Here is a 14945-nt window from a genome sequence, read left to right as displayed (position 1 = left end):
AGCTGTTAATTTCTTGGTGAGACCCTGCTATCACTGTAGAGTAAGTATGTAGAACAGCACAAATGATTTAGAAACAGGAAGGATACTTTTGGGAACCTAAAATGTTTTCTACTTCTTTTAAATGGAATATTATTATTCTTATTTTGTTCACAGGATTGGGATCAGTTAATCCACACAGACAGGTAAGGTCTGTGGAGAATAACTCACACACGGGAAATTCGAAGCTCAGCTGTTTCTACTCTACTGTTCTCCTGGAATTGGGGAAGTTCACTTTTCCTTATGATGCAGTACTTTGTAACATCAAAGTCAGAGTTGCTTTCTCCTGATGACATGATTATTATGGGCCTAGAGGGAAACAACTGATGATTCCTCTTCCTTTCAACTGCTTTTAAAGCCTCACTCTACACAATGTTTGTCAACGGCCCAGCCTGGTGAGTGTTTCTTTTTCTCTTCATTACTACTACTCTTCCTGTGAGAGCTGGACGTGGGTGATAGAATGAAACAGGGTTTTCTGTAATAAATGATTACAGAATTCTCTGCTTAGAATATTACTTTTGAGCTATACTGTATAATAAACAGATAACAGATGCTTTTGGACATAAAGATATCAGTGTAATGACTTATTCAAGAGCATAGATTTCTTCACTTAATGTGGTTCACTCATTATAATATATGTGACAGTAGAAGGGGGGCTACTTGAAAGAGGGTGGGGCCTAGCAAGTGCTAGATAGAGAAACAAGACAGGCTAATTGGGTAAAGATGACCGGTGGGTATTGTATATTGAATGAAAGTATCATGAAACCCATCTTTTTACAATGAATTACACTGACATGTTTGTAAAAACTAGTTCCAGGTGAAATATTCTAACATGTAAACCTGACTGTGGATTCTCCTGAGTGTGCACTCCAATAATTCTGAGACTATGATTCCACCTAAGCATTGCCTTCTGTGTTAGTTTTTCATTTCTGTAACAAAACACCTGAATTGCCTTAGTGGGTGAGAAACCAAGAACAGACATGTATTACTTTGTAGGAGTCAGCGTATAATTAAGATACATTTAAGTTTTTAAAAATATTTTCTCATTTTACTAGTTCTCTCAAGTTAACTGGCTCTATGTGTTTAATTACATGACAGTTAAGCTAAAAATATACTACATATACTATATAGTTTAGTGTTTAGTAGTAATTTTTGATTCCATAAAGTCCATATATACTTGAGAATTCTTAGAGAAGTTTCAACTTAAGATATTTTAACATATAATAACTTTTTAAAAATTTAGATGGCTTTGATTAACTTAATGAAATGATTTTTAATAATGCAACTCTTTTCTGGGTATTTAAAAAGTACTTGAAAATCTCACCTGATATATTTATTAAACTTATGTAAAGATATCCTCACAAAAATGTAAATTGGATAATATTCAGTATGTATTTTAATGTTTCAGTAAAAAAAAAATCAAGTTTTAATATTTCAAGTTTTCTAAAATGAACCTTAAGATGTTGCTACCATTATAATACTGAGTTTTTCATTATCAGTGACAGAAATAATTTTAACTCTCAAATATTATAAAATTATTTAAAGTTAAAATCCCCAAGATTTTCTTCAATAGTTACAAAATAAAATTACTCATTAAAATATGCATTGATGGGGCTTGGAGAGATAGCTCAACAGTTAATAGCACTGAGTGTTCTTCCAGATGAGCTGTGTTCAATTCTCAGCACCCACATGTCAGCTTTCAACTGTCTGTAACTCCAATGTATGGTACCCTTACACAGACATACATGCAGGCAAAGCACCAATGCACATGAAGTAAAAATAAATACATTAAAAAAATAAGTATTGACAAAGAAATGCCAAGTAAATTTAAGTTTAGGTGATAATATCAGAGGTCTATTTTTACTTTGCTGGAATTTCATTTACCAAATCGTGTAAGAGTATACAAGGAAGAATGAAGGCAGGTGTGTTGGCACATGTCTGTGATTTCAGCACCTTGAATGCTTAGGCAGAAGCAGTCTGTGCTTGACTAAAGTCAGTATGATCTACAGGTTGAGATCTCCATCCCTCTTGCTCTTAAACACACACACACACACACACACACACACACACACACACACACACACACACACACACACTTCTAGTAAACATTTTCCTGTCTTTCCCAAGTCATTCAAACTCTGATCAAGCTCTGGGTATGATAGCTTCCCCACAACGTCTGCAGTAGCACTCCTTCTGCTTCTCTTCATCTCAGGAAAGCTTTCTGGTAAGTGTGAGGTTGAAATATTCTAGTCGGCTTCTGTGTGCTTCCAGTTACACGTGCATTAGCCTCAGTTTCCAAAGATCAAATCATGCACTTAAATTATTTAAGAGTATAGGGGAATCGCTTTGATTTAATACCTTTTTAACAAGTGGTCAGTATTTGTTTTCACTGCCATTATCTATTTCATGAAGTTTACATGGAACTAGCTTCTGTGGCTGAAGCCTTCATCCCATGAGATTACTGAAAACTTAGTCTTGTTTCTGAGAGTGGATGGAACATCACGAAATACTATGGATCCTGTCACCTGAAAGTCACACACTTTCTTTATGTTCTCTCTGAGTAGTCATACTACCTTTAGATCATTAACTCACTAAATAAAGTAAAACTTAAAATTAAAATGATACTTTTCATCTGGTATATTTGTATGTTGTTTAGCTCACTAAACAAAGCAGAATGCAATGATCACCATCAATTCACAGGACAACACTGTCCTAAAAGCACATGCTGTGATATTGAAGGTGTAAACGGATTTTTCTTGGAAGAATGTAGAGTTATCTACAAAGTGGCTCTTGGTCTCTTTTCTTGCAGGTCTCTTTCTACAGCTGCCTACCCACTCCTTAGTCTTTGTTTCGGGACAATTTAATAGTGATGGCTTCTCCACTGCTGTGAATGCTTATGGATACACTTTGGGTTAGTACTGATATCTAAAATTACAATTGGAACTAATGTGAAAACCCCCAGCACTGTAATTTGTTTTCCCAAAAACAAAACAAAACAAATGGATTTTCTCAGTGTGTGCAATGTTAACAGTTCTGTAGCCATGGTAGCTTTGGCCTTTTATGGTAAGTTTCAGTGAAGTCTAGAGAAAGATGCCACATGAGGAATCAGAAGGTGTGCCATTTTCTGTCGGTGATAAACATTTAAAAAGTAATGTATATGTCCATCCTTTTTGCCTTTCGGGATGGGGATTGAGCATTTTAGTATGGACATCAGAAGAAGAAAACAGGAAACAACCTAGAAACCTGCTACAGAGGGCCTCTGAAAGGCTCTGCCCTGCAGAATATCAAAGCAGATGCTGAGACTTATGGCCAACTGTTGGGCAGAGTGCATGGACTCTTATGTAAGAAGTGGGAAATAGTAAGATCTGGAGAGGACAGGAACCCTACAAGGAGAGCAACAGAACCAGAAAATTTGAACACAGGGGTCTTCGCAGAGACTCATACTCCATCCATGTATCAGGCATGGAGATAACCTAGGAACCCTGCACAGAGGTAGCCCATGGCAGTTTAGTGTCCAACTGGGTTCCACAGTAATGGGAAGAGGGACTGCCTCTGACATAATCTGATTGGCCTGCTCTTTGATCACCAACTCCTGAGGGGGGAGCAGCCTTACCAGGCCTCAGAAGATGACAATGCAGCCCCTTCTGATGAGATCTAATAGACTAAGATCAGAAGGAAGGAGAGGAGGACCTCTTCTATCAGTGGACTTGGGGGTGGGTGGGACTGGGCGGTGAGGAGGGACAGGTTTATGGGAGGTTACAAAGTGAATAAAGTGTAATTAATAAAATAAAATTTAAAAAGTAATGAATATGAAGCAGAGATGTCGAAGAACATATCTCATGGAAAATAAAACAATCTTTTTTAGTTACTTTGGCTAAGGATTTGTCTATCTTGTTGATTTTCTCAAAGAACCAGCTCTTGGTTTCATTGACTTTTTTGAATTGTTCTCTTTGTTTCTAATTTATTGATTTCAGCCCTGAGTTTGATTACTTCCAACCATCTACTCCTCTTTTGTGTATGTGCTTTTTCTTCTTCTTCTTCTTCTTTTCTATGGCTTTCAGGTGTGCCCTTAAGTTGCTTGTATGAGTTGCCTCGAATTTCTTTATGAAGGCATTTCATGCTATGAACTTTCCTCTTAGCACTGCTTTCATGGTGTCCCATATGTTAGGGTAAGTAGTACCTTCATTTTCATTGAATTTTAGGAAGTCTTTAATTTTTTTTTATTTCTACCCTTATCAAGTTGTCATTGAATAAAGAGTTGTTCAGTTTCCATGTGTGTATAGGCTTTTTGCTATTTCTGTTGTTGTTGAGGTGTAGTTTTAGACCTTGGTGAGCTGATATGATACACGGGATTATTTCAGTCTTCTTGTATGTGTTGAGGCTTGTTCTGTTCCTGACTATACGGTCAATTTTGGCGAAGGTTACATGAGGTGCTGAAAGAAGGTATACTTTTTTTGTGTTTGGTGAAAGGTTCTGTAGATGTCTATTAGGTCCATTTGATTTAAGACCTCTGTAGGTGTCATTATTTTTCTGTTTAGCTTCTGTCTCAATGAACTGTCCCTTGGTGAGAGTGGGGTGTTGAAGTCTTCCATTATTAAGGTGTTGGAATCAATGTGATTTAAGCTTTAATAATGTTTCTTTGACAAATGCAGTAGCCCTTGTGTTTGGTGCATAGATGTTCAAGATTATGATGTCCTTATGGTGGGTTTTTTCCTTTGATGATAATGAAGTGTCCCTCTCCATCACTTTTGAATAATTTTGGTTGAAATTCCATTTTAATAGATATTAGGATGGCTGTTCCAGCTTGCTTCTTGCGTCTGTTTGCTTGGAAAATCTTTTTCTGACCTTTTACTCTGAGGTAGTGTCTGTCTCTGTGGCAGGGGACTGTTTCTTGATTGAAGCAGAATGTTGGATCCTGTTTCCCTACCCAATGTGTTAGCCTGTGTCTTTTTTAAAAATATATTTATTTATTATTTATTTATTACAATTTATTCACTTTGTATCCTTGCTTTAGCACCCTCTCTCATCTCCTTCCAGTACAACCCACCCTCACTCTTTCCCCACTATCCCCTTTTCCTACTTCACTGATAGGGGAGGCCCTCCTCTCTTTCTATCAGACCCTTGCCTATCAGGTATCATCAAGGCTGGCTGCATGATCTTCATGTGTGGCCTGGTAATGCTGCACCCCTCAGCTGGATGTGATCAAAGAGCCAGCCACTGAGTTCATGGTAGAGGAAGCTCCTGCTCCCCTTACTAGGCAACCAACTTGGAAACTGAGCCACCTATAAGCTTCCTCTAAGCAGGGAATCTAGGTCCTCTCCATGCAAGGTCTTTCGTTGAAGTATTGATCTCTGCAGAACACTCTGAGCCCAGGTTTTTGGGCTCTGTTGTTCCCCTTGTGGAGTTCCTATCTCCTCCAGGTTTTTCTATCACTGTTTTCTTCCATGAGGTTTCTGATCCTCTACCCAAAGTTTGGCAATGACTCTGAGTATCGCCTTCAATACACTGGTTGGTAGAGTCTTTCAGAAGTCCACTGTGGAAGGCTCCTGTTCTGTTCCTTTAGTTCTCCTACTACCAATGTCTATCCTGTTTGCCCTTCTGAGTGAGGTTTCAGCCTCTTCCCTAGGGTCCTCCCTGTTATTTCTTCAGATCTATAGATTTTAGTATTTTTATCTTATATTATATCACTAATATCCAATTTCTATCTCCCCTTTCTTTCATAAGATTCCCTGCACTGTGCCCAAAGTTTAGTTATGAGCTTCAGCATCTTCTTTGATACCCTGCAAGGTAGAGTCTTTCCGAAGGCTTCTATGGTAGGTTCCTGTCCTGTTCCCTTTTTCTCCCTCTTCCTTTGGAATGGCAGGGAAACATTTTAAGAAATGCTAACATCCTTAACTATCAAGGAAATGCAAATGAAAACGGCCCTGAGATTTCACCTTACACCATCAGAATGGCTAAGATTAAGAATTCAAGTGACAACACATGCTGGAGAGGATGTGGAGAAAGGGGAACCCTCCTCCATTGCTGATGGGAATGTAAACTTGTACTACCACTCTGGAAATCAATCTGTCACTTTCTCAGACAATTAGGAATAGTGCTTCCTCAAGATCCAGCCATATCACTCCTAGGCATATTTTGCAAAAGATGCTCAAGTATACAACAAGGACAATTGCTTAACCGTGTTTGTAGCAGCTTTATTTGTAATAGCCAAAAGCTGGAAACAATCCAGATGCCCCTTACTTGAGGAATGGATACTGAAAATGTGGTACATTTACGCAATGGAATACTACTCAGCAATTAAAAACAAGGAAATCATGAAATTTGCAGGCAAATGGTGGGATCTAGAAAAGATTATCCTAAGTGAGGTATCCCAGAAGCAGAAAGACACACGTGGTATATACTCACTTATAAATGGATATTAGATATATAATATAGGATAAACCTACAAAACTTTGTATACTTAAAGAAGCTAATCAAGAAGGAACACTCTGGGTAAGATGCTCAATCCTCATGCAGAAAGGCAAAGCGGATGGACATTGTTGAGCATTTCTTTAAGTGTTCCTCTACCATTTGATATTCCTCTGATAAGAATTCTGTTTAACTCTCTATCCCATTTTATAAAAAATATTATTTATTTATTTATTATGTATACAATGTTCTGTTTGAATGTAGACCTGCACACCAGAAATGGGCACCATATCTCATTATAGATCATTGTGAGCCATCATGTGGTTGCTGGGAATTGAACTCATGGCCTCTGGAAGAACAGCCAGTACTCATAACCTCTGAGTCATCTCTCCAGCCCCTGTTTCCCATTTTTTATTTGAATTAATTGGTTTACTGGTGTTTAACTCCTTCAGTTCTTTATATATTCTGGATATCAGCCCTCTGGGTTGGTGAAGATCCTTTCCTAGTCTGTAGGCTGTCATTTTGTTCTTATGACATTTTCCTTTGCTTTATAGAAGCTTTTCAGTTTCATGTGGTTCCATTATTGATTGTTGACCTTAGAGCCTGTGCTGTTGGTGTTCTGTTCAGGAAGTTGTCTCCTGTGCCAGTGGGGTCAAGACTCTTCCCCACTTTTTTGTCTAACAGATTTAGTGTGTCTGGTTTTATGTTGAGGTCTTTGATCCACTTGGACTTTACTTTTGTGCATGGTGACATATATGGATCTATTTGAGTTTTCTACATATAGACATCCAGTTAGACCAGCACCATTTGTTGGAGATGCTGTCTTTTTTCCATTGTATGGTTTTGGCTTCTTTGTCAAAAATCAAGTATCCATAGGTGTGTGGGTTTATTTTTTTGTCTTCTATGCAATTCCATTGATCAACAATTATGTTTCGATGCTAGTACCATGCCATTTTTATTACTATTTCTCTGTAGTACAGCTTGAGATCAGGGGTGGAGATACCTGCAGACAATGTTTTGTTGAATAGTATTGTGTTGGCAATGCTGGGTTTTAATGTTTTTCCTATGAAGTTGAGAATTGTTCTTTCAAGTTCTGAAACAAATTGTATTGGTAATTTGATGGGAATTGCTTTGAATCTGTAGATTACTGTTGGTATGATGGCCATTTTCACTATGTTAATCCTACCAATCCATGAGCATGGGAGATCTTTCCATCTTCTGATATCTTCTTGAATTTCTTTCTTCAGAGACTTATAGCTTTTTTTCATACAGGTTTGTCACTTGTGTTATTAGAGTTACATCAAAGTATTTTATGTTATTTGTGGCTATTGTGAATGGTTTAGTCTCCCTAATTTCTTTCTCAGCCTGTTTGTCTGTTGTATACAGGAGGGCTTCAGATTCTCTAGAGTTAATTTTGTATCCAGCCAATTTGCTGAAGGTGTTTATCAGTCGAAGGATTTCTGTGGTAAAATTTTATGGATCATCTTCCCCAGGGGGTGGTGCAGCATTGCCAGGCCACAGAGAAAGATGATTCAGTCAGCCCTGATGAGACCTAATAGGCTAGGGTCAGATAGAAGTGAAGGAGGGCCTACCCTATCAGCAGTCTAGGGAAGGGGCACAGTAGAAGATGGAGGGTGGGTGGGACTAGGAGGACAGGAGGGAGGGAGCTATAGCCAGGATACAAAGTGAATAAATGGTAATAAATAAATACATTTAAAAAGAGAAGGAAAAAATTTTTTAGATTGTTATCTTTTCCTTATGTTATTATCTCTTTATGTTAATATTACATGTGATATATTAATAAATTACAAATGTAGAATTCATAAAAAATTTTATATGTATATGGTTTGAGCATTTCCAACTTTAAAATCAGAATAAAGCTACTCTTCTTTTAATTTGGAGACCAAGGCTTGAATTAATTTTTATCAGGATGCTTTTATTTATTTAATATTTATTTATTTTGTTTTACCTATATGAAGGTTTTACTTTCATGTATGTCTGTGTACCCACTAGTGTGCCACATCAGAGAGGGTAATGGATCTCCCAGAACTACAGTTACAGGTAATTTTGAGCCACCATGACATTGCTGGGAATCTACTCTGCAAGATTTAAAGGTACTCTTAAGGAGTGATCCATCTTTCCAGCCCATATCTTGAAGCTTTAAAAAAAGAACATCAAATATCATTGTGTACCTGTGTTGGTGAGAGAATCAGATGTTTCGCTCTGGCATTTGGGATGAATCCATTTCTCTACTAGATTAAGATCTTCAGGTATAAAAAGTGTAAATATAAAATGTGTGACTTATGGTGTCATGTTCATGGGGATGTTATAACATGGCCATTTCCACTGGCTTCTGCATTATTTCCACACATGTGTGCATACATTCCTATATGTGGAATATGCAAATGAACTTGAAAATATAATTGGGCACTCTGTTTCTCACAAGAATCTGAGTCAGTATAGTCATTTTCTATTTCTCTACCACAAAGCTGATTTAAATGAACTGAAAAAATAAGTTCAATAATAAATTGATCATGGTAACTGGGCCAAATGACTTACATAAGCACTAAAGATAAGACTATTGAGTAAAACTGTAAAAAACAATGTGTGGGTGCTAGTGATGTATAATACTTTGACCTTGTTTTCCTCTGTATGGGAAGGAATCTCTTTTAAACAGAAATTCACAAGCAGCATCAGTATAGGGTCATCTTCAACAAGTTGTTTGTCATAATGTGTTGAAAATAGTAATCATCTTAGTGTCACATCTTCTCTCTTGTTGGAGGCTCCTAGCTCCACATCTTAAGATGGGGCTATGTAGCCTGTAGTAAGTATGGAAACTGGGAAAGTAAAATGGAACCATTGCCAAGATAGGGGTAATGATGTGAGCAATAGAGATCAGAATAGCAGGATAAAAGTATGTGATGAGAGAAATAGGAAAGACATGGTTCCTTAGGCAGAGAGGAGGAAGGGAAATAGAGATGACAGTGGGATGAAGGTAAAGGTGAATAGAGGGATACAACTGATCAGATAGAGAAATTGGGGAGCTATGTGAGTTCTTAGATAAGGAAAAAGAAGATAAATACAGAATAAGGAGGAAGTTAGGTAAAATCAATGGGATTGGTTTTCTAAGGCATGAGACTCAGGTTCAATAAACACATATAAAGTGTGAATTTTGTGTATAATGGGAATGCATTAATTAGCTATTATATGCTATTTATACAGGAGATACCTGGAAGATATATGGAAATGTAGGCTATGATGTACAGTCTGGAACATCAAAAGCTAAAGAGACAGGTAGTCAAGAATTAGTTGGGAAAATAGAATGTTGATAAAGATATACACTCCAGTGAGTTCCAAGTTTGATGTATAATCTTTTTTTTTTTCAGATATAAGAAATATTCTTCCACTGTGTTCTTAAGATGCATATACTTCTCACTAATGTCCTCATTAAAGAGTGTCCTTCATTTCCAAGCTGGGATTGGAGTCTTAGCCAATATGTTTCTCATTTTTCTTTATACTTTCATAATCGTAAGTCACAGACCTAAGCCCATGGACCTGATCTACTGTCATCTGTCCTTTGTTCACCTAATGATGGTCCTCATTGGAGGGGACATGTGGCTTACAGACATATTTGAGTCACTGAACATTGAAAATGACTTCAAATGTAAGACAAGTTTTTACATAAGCAGGGTGATGAGAGGCCTCTCTATCTGCATCACCTGCCTCCTGAGTGTGTTCCAGGCTGTCACTATCAGTCCCAGTACCTCTTTTTTGGCAAAATTTAAACCTAAGCTAAAAAGATACATGATTAGTGCTTTCTTCTATATTTGGTCTTTCAATTTGTCCTTCAGTGGCAGACTTATCTTCTATGTTGGTGGTTTTACCAATGTGAGTGAGACCAACCAGATGAAGGTCACTGAATCCTGCTCACTCTTCCCCATGAACTACATCATCGGGGGATTGATTTTAACAATGACAGCATCCAGAGATGTGTTTCTTGTAGGGGTCATGCTGACCACAAGTGCATACATGGTGATTATCCTGTTCAGACATCAGAGGCAATGCAAGCATCTTCATAGCATCAGCCACCTGAGAGCGTACCCTGAGAAAAGGGCCACCCAGAACATCTTGCTCCTGGTGCTTTTCTTTGTGGTCATATACTGGGTGGACTTCATCATGTCATCTACCTCAATCCTAGTATGGAAGTATGACCCATTCATTCCAACTGTTCAAAAGTTTGTGATGAATGCCTATCCCACAATTACTCCTTTGATACAAATCAGTTATGATAAGAGAATAATAAGAATGCTGAAAATCTTGCAGTCAAAATGCCACTAGATTTTTTTAAAAGACATTTTCTTCTTCTTTTAAAAATGATTCATTTATTTTCATCTATATGCACGAGTTTGGTGCCAATAAGTATGCAGGTGTGCATTCCTGGTGTGCACAGATGTCTGAAGAGGTCTCTGGCTCCTCAGAGGTGACAGTGATCTTGTTCTTGCTCCATTTGATGGTCACAACACCTCTACCAAGATTCCCAGCTTTTCCTTTCATCTTGATCCTCTCCTGGAGGACCTGCTCAAAATTGGCAGCATCCATAATTCCATCTTCTACAGAATGGGTATAGTCAAGGATGAAATTCAAAACCTTCTTTTTTTTTGTGTGTCCCCCACTTGCCACAAGCTTTTTCACAGGGGTCATGGCAGCAGAGGAGGCCTTTTCATATGATTTTTAAATAATTTGTGTTATTACATATATACATTCTTTTGACATTGTGCTGCCAAGGAATATAAAGTTCTTAAGTTCATCGTACACTATAAGTTATTTTGACATGAATTCTCTTTCTCCTTTTTTCTTTATATCATAAAAGTGTCCTTGATGTTGAGGTAACTTAAAGGAAGCTCTTTGCTGAGAGTGACCTTTTAAGCCTTTCTGTTGAAAACTGAGATTCCAAGTGTTCACCTCCATACCCCACCATTTGAAAACTATGTTTTTCCTCTATTGAAAACAGTTTTTTCATACAATGTATTTTGATCAGATACCCCCTTTTCCTAGTCCTCCCAGTTCATCCTCATCTCCTCTCCCACTCAGATTCACACCCTTTCTGTCTCTTTTTAGGAAACACACAGGCCTGTAAGCAATAATAATAAGTGACAGTAAGATAAAACAAAAATAACAAATCAGAATAGAATAAAACAACAGAAAAAAAGGAGGCAGAGTAAAAGCACAATAAATACATATAGATATAGAAAAACACAAGTTCAACACAGGGATCTCATTAAAATACAAAACCAGAAATCCTAATCTATATGCAAATGACCTTTAGAGACTGCACTGACTTCATTTCCTTTGGGTCCCGGTGGCTCTCCTGTAGCACACCTCCAGAGCAACCGGCACAGGACTAATAAGATGGAGCATGTCCAAAACCAAGAAATCTCCATTTTGAGATTTAAAATTTCACCCTGAGAACGGAAAGTATGGGACAAAGCTTTCTCCTTGTTTCTGTGCCTGTCTCAGGAGAACGTGGCACAACCCCTAGGTGGCCACAAGTGAGTCAGTCACTTAAACTTGTCACCTGTTACCTTTCCCCATGCCAGGGAGCATCCCCCGCATCCTAGTCCCTGCCAATCAAACCCCAAACCCCTCCAATTGCCCAAGGTTTACAATGTCCCTGCTCAGGAAATGGAACAAGCCCATCTACTTCATCAAAGATGATCTGAGACTTGCTGTTTTTTCTGGGAAAACAAGGGCTGCCCTCCTCTCAGAAGAATTCACCCCTGGACTCCCAGACTTGACTGCTGGCCAAGCAGTTGCAGCAGAACCACAGCAGTCACCTCTGGAGCTCTCCTGGGTGCTTCGCAACAGCTGCTCAATTCATCCAATTCAGGTCTGGCAGGCCTCTAAGAGCTCTGAACTCCTGCTGCTTGGACCAGCCCCAGAACCTGCATTCCTGCTGTAGCTGCATCAGCAACGGGCATTTGGTCACACCCACTGCTGTTAAGACAGTGGTTTAACCAAAAAGCTGTAACACTGCGATATCTCCACCACCTTGGATTCAGAGCCCTGAGCCGTTTGGCCTCTGTGGTCCAACCGAAAGGGAAGTAACACTTCTGCTGTGGAGAAAATCTTTTCTCCTACATGTCTGGCCAGACTGGATATCCAGTGGCTGGGATCCGGTTCTGTTTCATTCATGTCAGCCCTAAAACCGAAGTTCCTGAGAAAAATGGAACTCTGGACACCCCTCTTCACTCTTTTCCCCCTGGAAGCTGACAGTGCTTGGAACTTCTTATGGAAAAAGTGCCTAATTTCAGCTCAGTGTCCCATGCCATCCCGCAGCTCTTCTGGCTGGAGACATGGAACCACAGGGCAGGGGGTCTACTGTTAAAGAGTAATGTATTATGAATAAAGCTGCTACAAACATGATTGAGCAAATGTCCTTGTTGTGTACTTGAGCATCTTTTGGATATATGCCTAGGAGTGGTATACCTGAATCTTGAGGAAGCACCATTCCTAATTCTCTGCAAAGAGCCAGATTGATTTCCAAAGTGGTTGTACAAGTTTACATACTCACCAGCAATGAAGGAGGGTTTCCTTTTTCACATCCTCTCCAGCATATATTGTCACTTGAGTTTTTGATCTTAGCCATTTTGATGGGTATAAGGTGAAATCTTATGTTTGAATCTGGAAACAATCCAGATGTCCCTCCATGGAGGAATGGATATAGAAATTGTGGTACACCTACACAGTGGACTAGTACTCAGCATTAAAAACAAAGAAATCATGAAATTTGCAGGTAAATGGTGGGAACTAGAAAAGATCATCTTGAGTGAGGTATCCCAGAACCAGAAAGACACACAAGATATATATATATACTTACTTCTAAGTGGATATTAGACGTATAATATAGGATAAACATACTAAAATCTGTATACCTAAAGAAGCTAATCAAGAAGGAGGACCCTGGGTGACATGATCAGTCCTCACTCAGAAAAGAATATGGGATGGATATTAGAAGAGGAAGAAAACAGGAAACAGGAAGCCTACCACAGAGGGCCTCTGAAAGACTCATCCCAGCAGGGTATTAAGTCAGATCCTGAGACCAAACTTTGGGCAGAGTACAGAGAACCATATGAAAGAAGGGGAAGATAGAAAGACCTGGAGGAGACAGGAGCTCCACAAGCAGAGCAACAGAGCTAAGAAATGTGGGCTCAGGGGTCTTTTCTGAGACTGATACCCCAACCAAGGACCATGCATGGAGATAACCTAGAACCCCTGCACAGATGTAACCCCATGGCAGTTCAGTGTCCAAGTGGGTTCCCTAGTAATGGGAACAGGCACTGTCCCTGACATGAACTCAGGCTGTCTCTTTGATCACCTTCCCCTGAGGGTGGAGCAGCCTTACCAGGCCAGAGAGGAAGACAATGCAGCCAGGCTTGATGAGACCTGATAGGCTAGGGTCAGATGGAAGGGAAGGAGGACTTACCCTATCAGTGGACTTGGAGAGGGTCATGGGAGGAGATGAGGGAGAGAGGGTGTGATTTGGGGGGAATGAGGGGAGGCCTTCAGCTGAGATACAAAGTGAATAAATTGTAATTAATATGAAAATAATAAAATAATAAAAGGGTAATATATTTCCCCCAGTGAAATACCCTTGGAGAAAACTAATGTTATATTTGCACGTTGCTATCAAATGGAGATAGTTTCATTAGGTTAGGGTTAGGGATGGTGCTTAGACCCACTTCTGTTTTATGACCATGTCTGGTGCAGACATGTGCAGGCCCTTTGTATGCTTCTCTAGTCTCTGAGTTTACATGTATGTCCATTGTGCTTTGTTTAGAAGGCCTTGTTTCCTTGGTGTCCTCTGTCCACTCTGGCTCTTCTAGTCTTTTCCACCACCTTTTCCACAGAGTTCCCTGGGACCTGAGGTGACATTTTAACTGAGACATCCCATATGTGGCTGAGTATTTCAAGGTCTCTCACTCTGCATATTTTCTAACTGCAGGTCTCTATCTGTTCCCATCTGCTGCTGGAAGAAGCTTCTATGATGATGGCTGAGCAATACTTGTGTCTATGAATACAGAATAATGTCACTTGCAGTCATTTTATTTTTACATTCTTTACCAGAGCACTAGTATTTGGTTTTCTCCTCGGTCTCTGTCCTATATAGCTGTCTCTCCCCAGATTCACTGTCCTGAACTTCTGGCCCCACCCCATTTGATACTCCCATTTCAGTTCTCCTAATGTATTCATAATTGTCTTTTGTACTTTCCTATTCTAGGGAGAGCCAGCCTTCTCCTCCTTCACTTACTCTACACCTAACCTCTGGTTGTATGAATTATGATTTGCTTATCAATGACTTAATACTAAAATCCATGTATAAGCAATCATATGTTCTTCTACCATCCTTCCCAAGCACAAAGGATTACCCCATCATCCTGGTACCAACTTGACTTAGTTAAGGCTTCTACAATTGTGATGAACATCATGACCAAAAGCAACTT

The 14945-nt window shown here is 39.1% G+C and overlaps 1 protein-coding gene across 1 annotated transcript; it reads left to right on the top strand.

Moving 5' to 3' along the window:
* The first annotated feature begins 9858 nt into the window (after positions 1-9858).
* Positions 9859-10782, top strand: LOC110542613 (putative vomeronasal receptor-like protein 4). Its single transcript, XM_021629168.2, has one exon. The coding sequence runs from the start codon at positions 9883-9885 to the stop codon at positions 10780-10782; it is 900 nt and encodes a 299-aa protein (XP_021484843.1). The 5' UTR covers positions 9859-9882.
* The last annotated feature ends 4163 nt before the right edge of the window (positions 10783-14945 follow it).

Source organism: Meriones unguiculatus, chromosome 3 (genome assembly GCF_030254825.1).
Source record: "Meriones unguiculatus strain TT.TT164.6M chromosome 3, Bangor_MerUng_6.1, whole genome shotgun sequence".
Lineage (NCBI taxonomy): Eukaryota > Metazoa > Chordata > Mammalia > Rodentia > Muridae > Meriones > Meriones unguiculatus.
The sequence above is the reverse complement of the archived record's forward strand: the minus strand, read 5'-3'. Positions and strand labels throughout refer to the sequence as shown.

What these genes read in the sequence shown, in the direction of transcription:
- LOC110542613 (XM_021629168.2), top strand. Translation starts at nt 9,883, where the DNA reads ATGTCCTCATTAAAGAGTGTCCTTCATTTCCAAGCTGGGATTGGAGTC.